The 17,650-nt window shown below is 35.9% G+C and overlaps 1 protein-coding gene across 2 annotated transcripts in view; it reads left to right on the top strand.

Annotated features, from left to right (window-relative positions):
• Positions 1-7,294: 7,294 nt before the first annotated feature.
• Positions 7,295-17,650, top strand: part of APOB (apolipoprotein B) — a 37,507-nt gene continuing 27,151 nt past the window's right edge. Inside the window, exons 1-9 of one of the 2 annotated variants that reach the window (XM_035321197.1) lie at positions 7,295-7,447; positions 9,094-9,132; positions 11,826-11,941; positions 12,766-12,911; positions 13,990-14,143; positions 14,354-14,509; positions 15,561-15,685; positions 15,870-15,955; positions 16,694-16,913. In XM_035321197.1, the coding sequence (XP_035177088.1) occupies positions 7,390-7,447; positions 9,094-9,132; positions 11,826-11,941; positions 12,766-12,911; positions 13,990-14,143; positions 14,354-14,509; positions 15,561-15,685; positions 15,870-15,955; positions 16,694-16,913 (1,100 nt within the window). In that variant the 5' untranslated portion in view covers positions 7,295-7,389. The remainder of the gene's footprint in view (positions 7,448-9,093; positions 9,133-11,825; positions 11,942-12,765; positions 12,912-13,989; positions 14,144-14,353; positions 14,510-15,560; positions 15,686-15,869; positions 15,956-16,693; positions 16,914-17,650) is intronic. The other variant, XM_035321198.1, reaches the window with a different exon arrangement.

Genomic DNA, 17,650 nt, shown 5'->3' with positions numbered 1-17,650 from the left:
AAAAAAAAAAAAGTTGTTTCTATGTTAATGAACTCAGCGTGTAAGTCTGGAAAACAAATTGAGTCTCTGAGAAGTGGCCAGATGTGGAGATGAGGAAAAACTTCACAGAAAACACAGTGGTGGTGAGAATCATTCTTGGGAAAGCAGTTAGAATTTTGTAAGCAGAGGTGGCATCCTGTGTATGTGAACGTCTGTGGAGACAGCATGTGCTCTAACAGTATGAACATGATGGAGGGTTGAAACAATGAGAGAGCTGAAGCAAAAAAGTTCACAGAACTTTGGGCTAGAGTTCTCAAAAAAAAAAAAAAACATGGTTTGCTGAACCATCCATGTCACGATGCTCCGATACGACATGATATTTCAGTGGGGCTGGCAATAATGGAACATTAGAACCTAGACAAAAATGATGAAGAAGAACTGCCACTGGTTCAAGAGCAGTTACTGGAGCAACGTTATAATTTTGCTGCAGGAAATCCCTGAATTGTCATTAAGAAAGTAAATGTGTCTTAACTTTTTTGCAGATGCACTGAACAAGTTGTACCAGTAACACTTTTGTTAGTACTAAAAGAGACAGTAGATGATCAAGCTTCCAGTGGTGAGCTTAGAAGGAAATATTTGAATGGAAAGTATAGATGGTAAAAAACTGGGGAAAAAATGGGGGAAAAAATGGAAAAACTGCTATTTTAGAAATACATTAAGCACTTCAACATGTCACCTTGTAAGAGAGAGAGAATAAAGTCAAGGTTTGCAGGATTCTTTGTAGGAATCTCTTGGCAGAATTCAAAACTGAATTTAGAGAGCCCAACCTACCACAATTCAAAAATACATTTCTTTGCCTAGGGACAACACAAAATGAAGGAACTGGAGAGGCTTAATTCTTTAAAAGGAAAGTATGAATAAAAGCTTCAACAGAGTTGGTACGTTTTCTTGTTAGTGCAGAAAAAAAGGCAGACCCTTTGCCCAGGAATATACTCAAAAGAACTAAATAAATATGTAAAAAAGAAACATTTTCCACTACCTACAAGGAGAGAAATTCTGGAGGAGATGGCTTATGCCAAATATTTTTCTACTCTTGATGCCTCAGCAGGCTTCTGGCAGCTGTTCTTAGACAAACAGAGTGTATGTTTATGCACCTCCAACACCTCCTCTGGGAGACACGGTTTCCTCCAATTGCCATTGGGTTGTAGTTAGCACCATAGGTGTTTCGCCAGAAAATACAACCGTTTTTCTCTGATGAGGAACATGCTAAACCTAAACAGATGACACTGATCTGGGAAACACAGTAGAAGAGTAAGATCAATGTTTCCAAGGAGCTCTCAAAGAACCTGAAGTGCTGGCCTTGACCTCAACAAATAAAAAAAAAAAAAAGAAAAAAAGAAAAAAAAGAAAAAAAAAAAAAGAAAAAAAAAAAAGGGAAAAAGATGCAAAGAAAATAAATGACGAGAGGAAGGTAAAGAAAGGTGCACAAGGATTCTTTCCTTTGCAATATAGAAAACTTAGTATCTTGTGTGATTGCTTCCATCAACTGTTTGTATTGCTGCTGTGCTAAAGTCATTGAGTGAAATGAGATGCAAAACTTAATAAAAAATCTGAGTTAAGTGAAGAGGCCTTTGTCCTGTGAGTAAGCACAAGATGAAATCGATGGTGGGTGTATCCAGTCAACTCAGATGGTGGCTGTTAAACCACCTCTGTCAAAGGATTTGAGTAATCTCCAGTGACCGAAAAAGGAAATGTAAAAGAAAAGTGTCATCAATAAGAACAAAAAACCATGGTATTAATATATAATTAAACAAAGATTAGTGGATTTTTTATATGTATCAGTATTAGCAAAGCTATTGTTGGCATTACCAAAATAGAACTGAGAAAAAAGTTCCTCTCTGGAAAAGACATGTATAAGAAGGAGGCAGTTCACTTTCAGGTGAGTGATTTAAGGTTACAGACTTCTTCTATACAGCTGTGGAGAAAAGTATAAAGACAAATTTTGATAAATTGTTCTTTCTAGAAACAAATCCAGACTGTGCATCTCAGGAGAACTCTTTAAGACTTACAAAAACCACACAGTATGGCTAAGAAACAAATTCCAAGCCAAAATTCTTTATCAGTTTTAAGAGGTTCAGTTTGAGTATTAGCTCTGTTTTTATTGGTACTCATATGACCGTCCCTATATACAACAGGAGGAATGTTACAAAGATGCTCACACTTACACTGAAAAGAAAGGGATTAGTGAGTATTAGTACTGTGGAGGCTATCAGGACTCGCCGTATGTACCGTAAGTACAGGCCTCCATAGCCAGTGTTATGGAATAGGACTTACTAAAAATGCTTTCTCCTGCTCACTCCCAGTTATATGCTTGCAATAGATTATTGTGCTGAGTTTCCTTAGATATTTTTTCTAGATTCTACATGCGACTCTGACCATGAAATCCATTTTAATTATAAGGGATATACCGATGTGTATGATGTGCCATAGCTTATGTGCAAGAATTCAGGCAGTTTGAAAGTAGGTAATAAATGTACTTGAAGTCCTGAGCTATAAGTCCCTGCTCAGCAATATTCTGCTCGGCAATAAAGCTGGGGGAATTGGCCAGGGAACTGCTGCTGCTTGGGGATAGGATGGGCATCAGGCAGCGGGTGGTAAGCAATTGCATTGTGCATCACTTGTTTTGATTATTTTATCATTATTATTTTCCCTTCCTTTTCTGTCTTATTAAACTTCCTGTATCTCAACCCGTGTGTTCTACCTTTTTTCCAGTTCTCTCTCCCATCCCACTGCAGGTGTGGAGAGAGTGAATGGCTGCATGGTGCTGAGCTGCCTGCCCAGTAAAACTACAACATCATATTATGCTTTCATTTAATCCACATGTGCAGTGCATACATAGCTGAAGCTAGAACTTCTCACTTCCAGATATATGTCATAACCACTGCACAGGAGTTGTTTCATTATTCACTTGCCTTATTTCTGGCCCTAGAAACTTAAAATATTGGTAGGACAGTAGTCCCAGCTTGATCAGGAAGGCTGCTCCCCTCTCTGACCACAGCACAGCAAGTTCTGTAGTTCCAATGTAAGTTCCAGTCTTTTAAGTGAAGGAATGGACTCAAACACTTACTTTGTTTGTGTCTAGGTGAAGAGGAATTAGAGTTAGACTGTTAATACTGCAGATGGATTGAAGTCCATGAAGGACAGAACATCAGATGATCCTGCCTTCAGCATGTGTTTGGACTCTATGGTACAAGGCACTGAGCATCCTGATCTAGTAAGATCTGTTTTGAATGTAGCATTGGATTAGATGACTTTTAGGGGTCCACTACAAACTAAATTTATTCTCTGATTCTATTATTATGAATTCTTCCACATCATGTCAGAGATCTTCTGTATCCATTATAACCATGCACATAGTATGTCTGAATGAAATTAATTCAGCATGTAAGAAGCATTGTCATACTTCCTACAATTCATAGGGCCATCGATTCAGTGTATACACAGGGTGTCTGATGAACTCATGAAGTTGTGGACCTTGTGAATACCTGATCCGTCCGTGTGCATGACACATTCAGTCTATCAGTCATTCTTCATTGTCCTGGTTTCAGTTAGGACAGTTATTTTTCCTCCTAGTAGCTGGTGGGGTTCTGTGTTTTGGATTAGGATGAGAAGAGTGCTGATAACATGCTGATGTTTTAATTGCTGATGAGCAGTGCTTACACCAAGCCAAGGACTTTTCAGCTTCTCACTCTGTCCTGCCAGCGGGCAGGCTGGGGGTGCAGCAAGAGCTGGGAGGGGACAGACCCAGGACAGCTGACCCAAACTGGCCAAAGGGGTATTCCATACCATCTGACGTCATGCTGAACAATATATAGGGGTGGCTAGCCAGGGTGGGGGGCTGGCTGCTCGGGGTTGGGCTGGGCATCGGTCAGCGGGTGGTGAGCAATTGCATTGTGCATCACTTGTTTGTACATATTATTATTATTATTATTATCTTAATAAACTGTCTTTATCTCAACTCACGGGTTTCACCTTCCCATTTCTCTCCCCCATCCCAGAGAGGGAGGGGGGAGGGTGAGCGAATGGCTGTGTGGTGTTTAGCTGCCGGATGGGTTAAACCACAACATTCATGTATATGAACTTCCCTTAGCCTGTGTATTGTAAAGAATCTGTGCATGTTGTATGTTTTCTATTTCTAGATAGTCCCAACATATGGACCCACACAACATCCCAAACTGATGGCTAGATTTTCAGGAAAGAAAGAAGATATAATTGGGAAAGTGCATAAAATATATGACAGCTGCAGCTAATACTGATTTAATTTTTTTCTTACTTCATCAACATTAATAAATCCTGTACATTTTCCAAAATGAACCATAGAACTTCACTTCATTAATGGTTAATTAGCAGATGTTGATTACTTTTTTACCTCATTTAGGGAATTCTCCTTTTACTAGGCTCTCCTAAGGGAAAAAAAAAAAAAAAAAAAAAAAAAAAAAGTACAGAACCAGTTCCTTTCTAAATATAATTTATTTTAAAATAATTTTTAATATTAGTATTTAATCTTTTTGAAGGGAAAGGTGAACAGGGTTACTGGTCTCTGGTATTATATTGTGCTTCAACAATACCTGGAGTTTAATGGTGAGCCGCAGTGCTGAAACTCCCTCTTTCTATGTAACACAGGCAAAAAAAAAAAAAAAAAAATCCTTAAGGGAAAAGAACAGTGAACACAGCACTCACTGCAGACAGCTTGATCCAAAGATGGATGGAGAAACATAATTGAGGCAATTGGTTTTTAGATCAGTACCAAATCTGTATAGATTAGAGGTATACAACATAAACCTAAGTTTGGATCTACTCCCGGTGTAGAACACTGGGGAATGAAGTTCAATTTTCTGTCATCCTTTAAAATCCACACTGATACCCTCTGCCTCTATTTGTCAAATAGAATGCAAATGATGCAAAGATATGAGAGCTGCAATACTATCACCAGACTTCAGGATGATTCCATCTCCAAAGCTTTTGTTTCATTTGAAAGAGAGAAACTCAGCAGTAAGTAATTGAGAAACATAAAATGAGATAATAAAATTTGAAACGGTTTGGTCTAGAAAATAAATTGTTCTGATAATTGTTCTGAGGTCAATGCTCACAAGTTCACAGAAATGGTTAAATAAGAACTTTATGTTGTCTAGCTCCGTGTATATATTGAATCTTCCAATGGTGATTCCTTGGCAACAGAATAGATAAAAATAGCGTGTGATATTTTGTGGTACCAGCAATGAGAAACACCTGCTGTCCCTTGACTAGGTAATACAGCAATATAAACCTGTCCCGGCAGAATGTTGCCCCCGTGTTACCTACATGCTTATCATGCTTATGGGTTGAGTCATGACTTCTGTAATCTAGTAACGTCCATGCAATGTCATGCTAATTTGATTAGCCTGCCTCTTCTTGGGCCCAGAGAAACGCCTGCAGGCAGCGAGGAGACACAGGCAAAATATGGAAGTTGCTAGCAAATATGAATACTGAACCAATCCAAATACTGATTATAATCCAACTACAAATATGAATACTGAGCCAATCCAAAGCTCTGTTAATTTGCAGTGCTGAAGTGAACAATATACAGATTTTTAATAATAGTGAAAATCTCTTGATATTTGAATGCAGAAAGGGATCACATGCTAGGAACAAAAATATGATATTATTGTAATGTCTCTTTGGTAGAATCATGTTACAAAGTAAAATCACTTGTCTTACAACATATACTGAGGCAGCTGTGGACACAAAAGTAAACAAAAAGCTATGTTGCTTTTTGGAGGTAAAAATAATAATCTGATGGTTGTTGTATTGTATCTGATTGGTGTGAACCAAGGATAGAAACAGAAATGGAAAAGCCTGAGAAATGCTCTTTTTTTTCGTGATGTTTCCCATACTGATGAGTTCAGCAAAGAAAATAAATTTCTGCAGGAAATCTCTCAGAAGTGGCATGTTCCAACTAATACGATCAGACTGAATCCTAATTATAAGATATCTCCTTTATTGAAAAGTATGCCCCATGCTTACTGTTTGGTTGAACTGATGCTAGCAGATACGTGGTTATAGTGTATGCTGGAATGGTAAGGTAACTTAACCGTGAAGTCCAAGAGCGAAAAGATACAAAGAAATAAGAGACTTTAAAGATAACTGCTATGATGCATGGTAACATTTCAAGGGAAAAGGAATTATACCAGTTAGCTAAGCCAAAATTTAATTTTTGATTCAACAAGCTAGGAGGAAATATTTTGATTTGGGAAAGTCAAAACATTTCATTTTGATCAGATATATGAAAATTAAATTTACTCAACAAAATGTTCTCAACTATTTCCATATTTAGTTGTTGTTTTTCTTTTTTTTAAAAAAAAAAAAAATGAAATTGGAATCAGAGAATGGTTTGGGTTGGAAGGTGCCTTAAAGATCAATTAATTGCAACCTCCTCACCTATATTAGTTTCAATAGATATCAGTAGAGAGAGCATTCCAACTTCTGGGATTTCTCATGGCATAAAACCAGTCTTCTTACCAATGTACATATTCATAAACAGCTTTTTATTTGTTTGTATTTGAATTTAGTTTATATCTGTAGGCTTTTCTTCTTCATTCAGATGTATTTGTTGTCTCATTTTCATAGTTCTGCTACAATTAACAAATGAAATGGAATTTAAATTAAGGAGACAAAGGAATTGTACAGAGCTCATTTTCAACATGAATATGACCTGATTTTCCAGAATATTACAAGTAAATTTAATTTTTAATATTTATTTTTAGAAAGGCATATGACAAATTTTAGCAGAACAAAGTAAAAATCCTTAACCTTTCATTCTTCTGCCTGTAAAAGGAAGATGTCTAAATTGCACAATACTTTCATCTTCTCAAATACTCATACCTTCAAGTCTTTCAACATCTATGGTGAAAGCATGCTGCGGTGATCATTTCTTCCAGCTATAATTTATGCATTGTAAGCCTTCCTATGTAAATGTGGGAAATGTATTTGAATACAATGGGAGATGGTGTAGCTGTGGGCTTTTGTTTTCAAAACTCTGTTAAAGAAAAAAAAAAAAAAAAAGAAAAGAAACACTGGAAGAGTAACGTATATCTAGTATATGCTCAGTCTTCTGCCTTTGGGGACTCCCAGCAACCAAAGCAGTGCAGTGTTTAGAGTGCAGTGAGGATCTAGATCTCTCACCTTTGGACCTTTGGCAATTTGCTCCGAGCTTTCTAAACCGTTTGCCTCAGCTGCTTGCTACAGACTATATAAGTGAAGGTCCAAGTCAGAAGGCTCACTCTCCCTCAGAGGCAGTTGGGAAGAGGTGAAGAGGGGAGGGAAAGAAAAGCAGAGGAAAAGAGAGAGCAGCAAGAGGGTTCGGGGCTCACCATGGGCCCTGTGCAGCTCTTGCTGCTCTTGCTGCTGCTCAGCAGTGGTGTTCTCACACGTAAGTACCGCCTTTTATGGCAGCGCTTTTTGCTGCTTTATTTATGAACTCGTTAAAACAACAATAATGCAAAAATCAGCAAGACAGTGGTTTATAGAATTAGAGAGGGTAAGTGTGATTAAAGAGGTCATCTCTTCCCTTTGGAGGACTGGGCAGCCATAGGAGGATCCCAATGTAGGAAAAAACACAAATGTTTTCTGGTGCCTTTTGATCACATTTAATGTATTTTGCGCCTTATAAGGAATTCACATAGTTTATTTGAGCCTGATTGTTTTTTCTATAATGTGGTCCTTGTTCACATCCATGGAAATACTGCAGCTTACAGTACAGGCTTATCCCAGGTTTTGCTGAACCATGTTTAGGGTGTGTGAAAAAAAATGGGAGCAATAAAGCAAAATGTATTTGGCAGGTAGCACTTAGATTTGAAACACAATTTTATGTTAAGAAGACACAACCATCAGTAGTAGTAATAAAGGCAGTAGACCAGCAGAGGTTTCTTTCTAAAATCAGAAAAGACAGTCTGGATCAATATAGTGCAGTGTATTGTGAGCTATCTCTTTGCTTCCCAAGAAGTGTTTTTTTCAAAATATGACACTGTAGTGTTATGACTGCAGGAACCTCAAGGAGGGAAATGAGTCTGGGGCCAATTATACAGTTCTGAACCACTGTCAGGGTTTATATGCAGATCCAATTCAGCATAAATACACCTTTGCAGGACTACCATTCTGTTCCTGACTGATGTTACAAAATTTTGAACGATGCACTTGTTTCTAATGCTTAATTACTGTTGTAATGCTTAATTACTGTGTTATTACTGTTGCTATTATATTACTATAGAGTGGTCAGCCTTGGAATTCCCATCATGGAAGCCTGGAAAGTCTGCAGGAAATATTCTGAAAAGTGTTGCCATTCATGTGTGATGTCCAAGGAATGACACAGCACCACATGAGTGCAGCAAACTTACTAGGATATATTTTATTATATTTACAATAGTCATATGGGATGTGTCTAAGACATAATGGAGCAAACAATTCTGAAATTGAATAGGCTTTCAATTCGTGTTCTTTTCCTCCAAAGTGTGAACTTTGAATATTCACACTGGTTGCCAGACAAAGTATATTGATTGTTTAAACAAAATAATCAACAAGTATATTTGTCTTGATCAATATAATTTAATATTATTTATTGCCCTACATTGTCTACCAAAAAAAAAAGATTCTTGGAAAAAAAGTTTTAATAGCAGAGAATTGTAGTATTACTTATCAAAGTTTTTCAAATGTACAAAAAGTAAAATACAGCCATTCATTCATTATGCAGTATTTCTGTGTTTTAAACAGACAAAACTTGTAAAGCAAGCAAACCATGTTACATGGTGTATTTCATCTGTCTACCTCTGAATTTTGTGCCTATTGTTTAAATTTTTTCATGTAATACAGAGCCAATAAAAATACTTATCAACCTAGAAGCTGATCCATCTCTGTGTAAATCAAAGTAATTTAATTCAGTGAAAATTACATCAAAAGTTGGTATTAATTAGATAGGTCTTACAGTGAAAATGTAATATTTCCTTTTATATGTACATAGTCCTTGCTTTATGACTATAAACTGCCTGTGCAACTTTTAATTCCTGTTTTTATTCTTTACAGAAGAAGAAACACCTGAAAATGGGAATCCCGAATGTTCAAGTAACTGATTTCTTGCATCTGCTTTTGTTGTCTCACGTTGCTATATTAACTAAATACAATATTCAAAGCTTTTTCCTATTCCACACATTTCCGCCTCAGAAATAAGTGTAACAAAAGTGATGGCAATGTTCTGAAATCTTAACTGCCATTTATTTTAAGTATGTAACTATCCATAAGGCTTAGCCTTAAGAATATCAAAAGTTTTAGTAAAATCCGAAGAGATGATATAGTGTTTCTAAACTTTTTTAAAAGCTCCCTTTAAGAAGCTTTTCTTTCACTGTTTTGTTGATTTCTTAATTCTCAGGTGTAAATTCCTTAACCTGGAAATCCCTGTTTATCAGATGTGAAGCTTTAGTAGTGCGGTTCTGCACATTACACTTTACCATGAGCTGAATCTGACTTATGATGTACTCTTCACAGTGACTGCTAAATCCACAGAATTACACTTGGATATCCAACTAAATAACTGCAGAATAAATCATCAACTCTGTCAGCAAGGACAGCAATTCCTTAAAACAAGTCAAGACTCAGGAAATGCTGACTTTACACCCTATCTCCATAATGAACTCTGACTGGCCCTGACTGCTTGGTTAGACACATAATGTTCCACCATAGGGTCAAAGTACCAAATAAGTTGTTTTGTCCGTTGTCCCTTTTGATCTTCAGGCTTTTTTTTCAGTTGTTGGATACTTTAGCACCACCACCAGGCAACTGAGGCTATTTCAGCTGCCTGAAATAAATTCAAATTCTTTTCTGAGCTTCACTGCCAATTTATTGTGTATTTTTGATATAATAAATTCATTGGTATTTGCATTTCTAATCTTACCATTTCCGTATTCCTTTTCCATCTATTCCTGAGCAAAAGCAGAAAATTAAGCAATAATTAGCCTTTTGGCTTTAGCCTAGTAGATATTGGTATTGCAAACATTTCTGAGAATGTACAGCTAAGCAGTGATAAAGTCCAGGACAGTAAAAAGTAACGGGGATAGTGGTGATTTTTTTTTACTGCGGTTGAATTTAAGGTTAATTAGATGATGTAAATATTTTTTCAAATGTTTGTCAGTAATGCTGTTTACTATATGATAGCAAGTATTAATTATATTGTATTAATTCTGTTGACAAATTTCATGAAAGTAATCTCAGTGAAAGCACTATTAAAATAGGTAAAGCTTATAAGAATTATAGTACATTGAGGAAATACAATATCCCTAGTAACGTTCTGTTCTCCTCCTTAAGTGTGCAATTCTGTGGTGTATATCACAAGATGCCATTTCATTTGCCCTGTGACATAAGTATTTTATTAAAGAGGAAGAGTAGACCTACATTCATGGCAGGTTTAGGCAAGCAAAATCACACAGATTTGACAGTGGGCACTTGGGTTTATAGCAAGATGACTGTACCTTTTTCTTCTGCAAAAGTAGATCAGGTTTATTCAGACAGTCACAAATAACCATGTAGGAGATATTTAGGAAATTGAGTTTCACTCAGCATCACTATAATGTCACAGTCGCTGTGAGCTGCTCAGTCCAAACAGGGGGAACAACTGTTCAAGGTTCAGATACAGCTAAACTGCTTTAACACAGTCACTGAAAATACCTAATCATATGTTTAGTTTAAAATAATGCCTGTAAATATAATGGGAGTTAATTGTTCCTGAGGATATTATTTGGCCTACATTATACATTCCAGACACAAAAAGAATATCTTATAGCCCTGTATTTGACACTGAGCCAAAATATTCTGTCTTTATGTCTCTGTTATGATGTTCATTCTTGCTTGTAGGATTTAAAATTATAGACAAATTGCCTCTGAAAACTACAGGAATACATTAAATACTGGTGAAATTCATCCCTTTGAGGAAGCCCATTATGTTTTATGGCTTCCTTTGATATCAAAGAGAAACACCTCCACTAATCCTTCCTCCTGCCTCATCCTCACTCAAAAACTGAGAGTTTTGTCTTGCAGTGGATGGTCTTTCTATAGCAAATTTTATCTAGCAAAAATTTAACACCATTAAAAAGAGTCTGCTCTAGTGAAAATCATTGATCTACTAAGTGAATTCATTACTGTATATCACATTTCAGGAAGGTATTCTCTAGATTCAGATGAAATGGTAAAATGGCAATGGAGAAAGCTAGTTTGAGTGTTCTATCCTTTTCTGTGTTTATTTGTTTTCAGTCTTTGCTGTGTGATTTAGGTAAAAAGTTTCTTGCATCTTCTTTGCATTATTAGGCAAAAATCTTAGGTGACTTTATTCATTTTATTAAGAATTTAAAAATTGCCATTTGATTAGTTTATTTTTAAAGTAATAAAGTCATTCTTAAAACCGTTCCACATCTTAACTTTTCTACTGGTTCTGTCATTAACCCAATGAGGTGTGATTCTGAGGCCAGATGGGGCCATATTGTCAGCTCTCATTCTATACAGCATTGGACCCCAAAACTTATGCTTCCTCCAAAAATATTTGTCTGAGCTATAGCTACTTTAGAAAATATCCAGCTGACATGAAGGCATCACTTCTCTGTCTAAAAACTCCCCTATAGCAAGTATAAAAGAAAGTAGTGGGGCATTTCTTATGCTTCCTTTATGAGGGGCATTCATTTTAGTTGCATGACCTTAAGTATGTATTGTAAGTATCTAAATATGCATAATCCTACTAAGTGATAAAAGCTCTATTGTTTTCCTAATTGCAGAAGATGCAACCAGATTTAAACACCTCAGGAAATACGTTTACTTATATGAAGCAGAAACGTCAAATGGGATCACGGGAACAGCAGATTCTCGAAGTGGTTCAAAGATCACCTGCAAGGTAAGGAAAAGAGAGTAAATGCAACTCAATGGGACTGTATACCAAGTAACATAGGAGCTGGCAACTGAGGTGCATCCCTCAATGTTTTTCCAAACAGGATTATTCTTTTGAAAGTACATGTTGAGAGCCCTGAAGACTAACCCTCCCTATCCTAGACAGAAGGCACTTCATACCTTCATACCACAATGCTAGTGTTCTTCTGTCTTGGTCTGGTTGTACTTTAGGGGAGAGAGGAAGAAGACCTCGTAGTTGAACTTTCCTTCACTACCAAGCTCAATGTATATCAAACAATTCTAGATATTATACAAAGACAGCTCACTGATGCCATGAAGACCACTTGGTCATCTATTGGTGACCAAGGCCAGGGTCAGTGTTGTAGGGGTAAAAGGCTCCACAGGGCATTAAATTAATGTCCACCAGCTTCCCAAAAATATTCCTTTTACAATGTTTTTTTTTCTGAAATTGAGTAATTGGGGAAAATATTCTTTATTTATCTCATACAATTTGACAATCTAAACACCAATCATTATAATGACTCAAGTTTTCATACAATTTTTTTTAGTACTATAAATTTTAGAACCTAGATTGCTTGCTTACTGTGTGTATACTCCATGCCATTAGCCAAGCCAATACCTGCTTTCAAGTCTTCTACCTTAAGCTACCTTAGGCTGTTTAGAGCAGTTTGGAATCTTTCCCAAGAGCTGCTATCAACATGATTCCTACACTTCACGAAGCCAAGGAAGACCATGTTCTCAAAACTAGATCTGGATGATGTGGAAACATGGTAATGAAAAAACAGATAAACTTCCTGTTTGTGTTTTCAGGTTGAACTGGAGGTGCCACAGCTGTGCCACTTCATCCTGAGGACAATGCATTGCTCCCTAAGGGAGACATTTGGTGTTGACGCTGAGGGAAGATCCATGCTGAAAAAGTCAAAGAACTCTGAAGACTTTGCAAATGCCATGTCCAAGTAAGCAATATCAATTATTAGTAAAATACATTGATTTCAATACATCAATACCTGTAGCCTTAACACTGAACAGCTGGTAACATTACAGCCCAACTATGCTTTTCAAGGCTTAGAACACACTGATGATAAGATGGCAAGTTTATATACTATTTCCACAACAATATTATATTTAGGGCTAACTGGATACAGTTCTTAGTTGTGACTAGGGAAGAGTTTTGTTTGTTTGTTTGTTTGTTTGTTTTTTCTATCCAGAATTTTCACTTAGAATTTCTTTGTAATTTGTGTCATTTACATCACAAAACTGTTGGTTAGTCTCCCAACAGATTACTGCAAGTGGAAGGTTCCTTCTTATAAGGAAATTCTCAAATGGCTGTCTGCAGCCATTTTGAGATCATTTTCCATTGCTGATATGGTACAAAGACTGTGCAACAGAAAGGCATTTGAGACTGAAGTCCAGTTTTCCTATCATGATCTTTAATGACCTATGGGACTTATCTTTTCCTTACTTATCTGCTTTCGTAGCTTACTGCTATTATTTCCTCCACCCAGGTAGACCTCAGTGCTCTTTAGTGTGTTGTATTCTCGCCCCTTTTGTGCCTCACTATCTACTTCCTCTTGTTTCCCAAGCCATTTTAAGCCATAGATTTTTAAAACAACTTAGTGTTAAAATATGTTTTTCGGAAAACAATCACGGTTTTATTTAAAAACTGCAACTAGCAGAGAATCTTTCCCATCCTTTTGTAGCATATTGATGTAGTTAATAATTACCTCATTCTAAAAATTTGCTTATCTCCTCTCTGAATTTGTGCAATTCCAACTTCCAGCCATTGCTCCTGATATTTACTTGTCCTTAGATGACGTAGTCTGGTGATATCAGAATGTCCTTGGTTAGAATTTTGCTGGGAAATACCTACTTTAATAGTAAGACTTTGCAATAGTAGTAACAATGAATAGTAAATAATCATAGACCAAAATAAACGTGATGCTTTAGGTGTAGCCCATCATTTTATTGATAGCATGTTCTTCACCATGTGGTTTTGACATGTTTTCATACTAATGTTGGGGGTTTTGTGGACAGACATGAGCTAAAATTCAGCATTCAGGATGGAACAAAAGTCAAGCTGTATCCAGAGAAGGATGAACCTCTGAATGTCCTGAATCTCAAGAGAGGGATCATCTCAGCTCTCCTCGTGCCAACAGAAACAGTGGAAAATGTAAAAACAATTTCTATGGTAAGTGTTTTGGAAAGTATTCACGTTATTTCCTTAACAAATGGAAGTACTTAGTAGAATTAGTGAGAGAGAATCTCTCACTTAGTAGAATTACTCCTAAATATAATTTTCAGAAGACTTGGAAATTCAGATGAGAGAGGGTGCATTTCTGCTAGATCACAAAATGTCTGACTGCATGAATAAAGGTATCAATTTCTTTCTTCTCTCCAGGATACTGTATATGGAAAGTGCGACACTGAGGTTGAATTCAAATCCAGGAAAGGAAATGTTGCAGAAGATATATCAATTAACAGGAACTTGAAGGCCTGTGACAACTTCAGCCCAATCAGAGATTATGTCAGTCCCATTGCTGTTGTGAAGGGACTAGTAAGTATACCACTAAAAATTCTGTAATATAACATTCTTCACTGCATCACTTAAAATGATAAACAAATACTAATTTTGTATTTATCTTATAAAAGCTTCAATAGGTTTTCTGTACCCTTGCATAAGAACAGACTGTGATTTTGCTGGCAGTCAATAGAGAATAACAGATGCAGATAATAATAATATAATTACCATCTTCCATGTTCTTCTCATGAATTTTTAGAGGAGACCATCTCATAGTTTGTCTTCTATAGAGGAGTTGGTACTATTGATTATACAATAACCTATCAGATCATATACAAATTATTTGTTTAGTGAGTCAAAATTTTCAACATTTCCATTTCACGTAAAACATACAGTCCACCAACACCCTAATATTTTTGTGATGTGCAGGGCAGGACTCTCTGCCCTAAAGTAAAAGTTGACATACTGTTCAGGCTATTAGGAATCCACAATGATCAAATGCAGTTGCTTCCATGAATATTTGCAGACTTCTTCCTGATAATATGGCATCTGTGCCTTTGAGTGTTTTTCCTAAAAAGAAAAAAAAAAAACACAGGACTTCATATTGATTTTTGTCACTTGTTGTAGTAACAAAATACATTAAAATGTGTATAATAAGATGTAGTGACAAAATACTTTGTCACTAAAATGTAGTGACAAAATACTTTAAAATGTGTATAATAAGAGTGAAATTACAAAGAACATCAGCTTTTATGAGGGGCCTGAACTACTTTAAAAATTACAAACTAGTTCATATGAATGAGTCCTTTATCGTAAGCAACAGGGGATCAGTCATGAAGTAACTACTAAGCCAAACACCACAGTGAGGCCAGAGGAAAAATTTCAGTGGGATTTTTGCCTGTGAAGAGACCTAAGAATAAAGGTTACTACTAGCACAATTTCCTCTTTGTGTGAGAATGATTACAGTTATGCACCATCATTTTCCATATACTGTAACTGTTAATGTTACAAAAGTGTGGCAGCCTGTAGAACTATGTTTGTTCCTATATTATTCAACAAAATGACTGCCATATTGTTTATTTTACAGAACATCCCATTATCTACTCTTTTGAGCAGTACTCAATTCTGTCAGTACAATATTGATGCAAAGAAAAGGCATATAAGAGATGCTGTCTGCAGTGAAAAACACCTGTTTCTGCCTTCTTCCTACAAGTAGGTTGCTCACTACTAAATATAACACTTCTAAAATTAATATTTATTTAGAGTGATGATGCATTAAATTCTGCCATGACTTCTTCCCCAAATATGCATTTTGTTCTTGAGGCAAAAAGCACAGCAAGATCCCTCAAAGGTATTTATACTCAACTAAAGCACTGAATATTTCTTTGTTTGCTAGAAATCGTTATGGTATGATGACAGAGGTCAACCAGACACTGAAGCTTGAAGATACTCCAAAGATCAATAACAGAAATTTTGATGGAGGTACAACTGCGATTCTCAATAAATGTGAAATACGGGAACTTTTTTTTGTAACAGAAAATTCATTAAAGATGTATTTGAGGGCACCAAAAAAAATAAAACAAATTTTAATGAATCTTCATTGACTTAAACATAAAAAAGATTTGGGGAGAAGTGGGGAAAAATGAAAAATTTAAAAACACTTTGAAATTCTAAATGATCTTTGTCTTTTTATTTTAATTTTGAAATTAACCTTTATAATTAAAAATTTATAAATAGTCTGGAAAATATTGTAATCTTTTTGGAAATGAGCTTAATGATACTTTATTAGTTAATCATAATTCCTTTTGCAGCTTTTAACTTCAGCTGCCAAATCTAAACAGGTCATGATTTCTATACATTAGGTTCTGAAAAACTCTTCTTTAAAATGCAGTGGTTATTCCTAGTCAGAGCGTATTTCTCCTAAGATATGCTCATTAAAAGTTAGAAAAGCAACCTCTCCTAATACAGAAGGTGGCAAGGAAATGTTTTCACAACATTTTAAGAAATTTTATGCAAATAAGTATTATGATTCTACTTCAGAGAGAATTGTATTTAAACTCCATTCCATTATTTTTACAAACTGTTCAGCTGTTAAATTTCATCAACTGTGGTATAAAACAATCTACAGTGTTGATATTAATTATATTGAGTATAGCAAAAAGTAAAAATGAACACAGGTCCTTGATAAAGATATAAAGAATGCCATTTTTAAATTGCTAGATGAACTGGAAGAGAAAGGACTTGCCCTGGAAGTTGCAGATGCCAAATTTTCCCGTCAGGGTGATGCTGTTTTGAAAATTCTTCAGGAACTGCAGAAACTTGCAGCCTCCCAGCAAAACCAGCAGAGAGCAAGACTCTTTTACAAATTTGTTTCTGGACTGAGAAGTTTACACAACACCACTCTTGGATCTCTTGTACCAAAGATGATGGAAACTTCAAGGTATGTTCCAACATTTCATTATGCAAATACAACATGTATCAAATATGTAGCAAAATAATTCCAAAGTTGATGATTTGCTTCACACTCCTTTAAATTGTAGTTTAATGGATGTAAAGATTGTCTTTCATAAAGATAAGTATCATACTAATTATCTAGAGAGAGAAGTGAGAGAAAGTAAGAACTTTTTTTTCATCAGAAATTCTTGGATGGTAATGACAACTTGAACATTAAATGTATGAAAACAATATAAGAATTTAAATAAGTCTGAAAGTTCTGTGAAGTACTAATATTGCTTTATCATTATATGCTCAAATCTTCCAATCTCACTGGAAAAGCTGAACTATAAATTAGAGTTGAATCATAGTACGGAGATTTTCTCCCAGCCACCATCCCAAGTGTGTACGCCTGATGCAATCCAGTGAATATGTTATTACAGCCAAATATGTTTTATCTAATTTTTCTCAAGGACAATGTAATACCAATTTCCAAGAACACAGTTTTGAAAGTGAGATTTTTTGAGACATGAAGGCACAAATCTTTGGCCTGTCCTCCACTCCCCACCCAGACTATTCCTGTCCTGGCTGGACTTAAACATACTTCATGTCTTCATGTCTTCAATCTGTAGAGGGACCAGAGCCTCAGTCTAGTTCAATATATTTTAATACGTAAAGGTATGGGAAAGTCTGAGGTTGTGGAGAAAAAAAAAAAAAAAAAAAAAAAAAAAAAAAAAAAAAAAA

This window comes from Oxyura jamaicensis, chromosome 3 (genome assembly GCF_011077185.1).
Source record: "Oxyura jamaicensis isolate SHBP4307 breed ruddy duck chromosome 3, BPBGC_Ojam_1.0, whole genome shotgun sequence".
NCBI lineage: Eukaryota > Metazoa > Chordata > Aves > Anseriformes > Anatidae > Oxyura > Oxyura jamaicensis.
The sequence above is the reverse complement of the archived record's forward strand: the minus strand, read 5'-3'. Positions and strand labels throughout refer to the sequence as shown.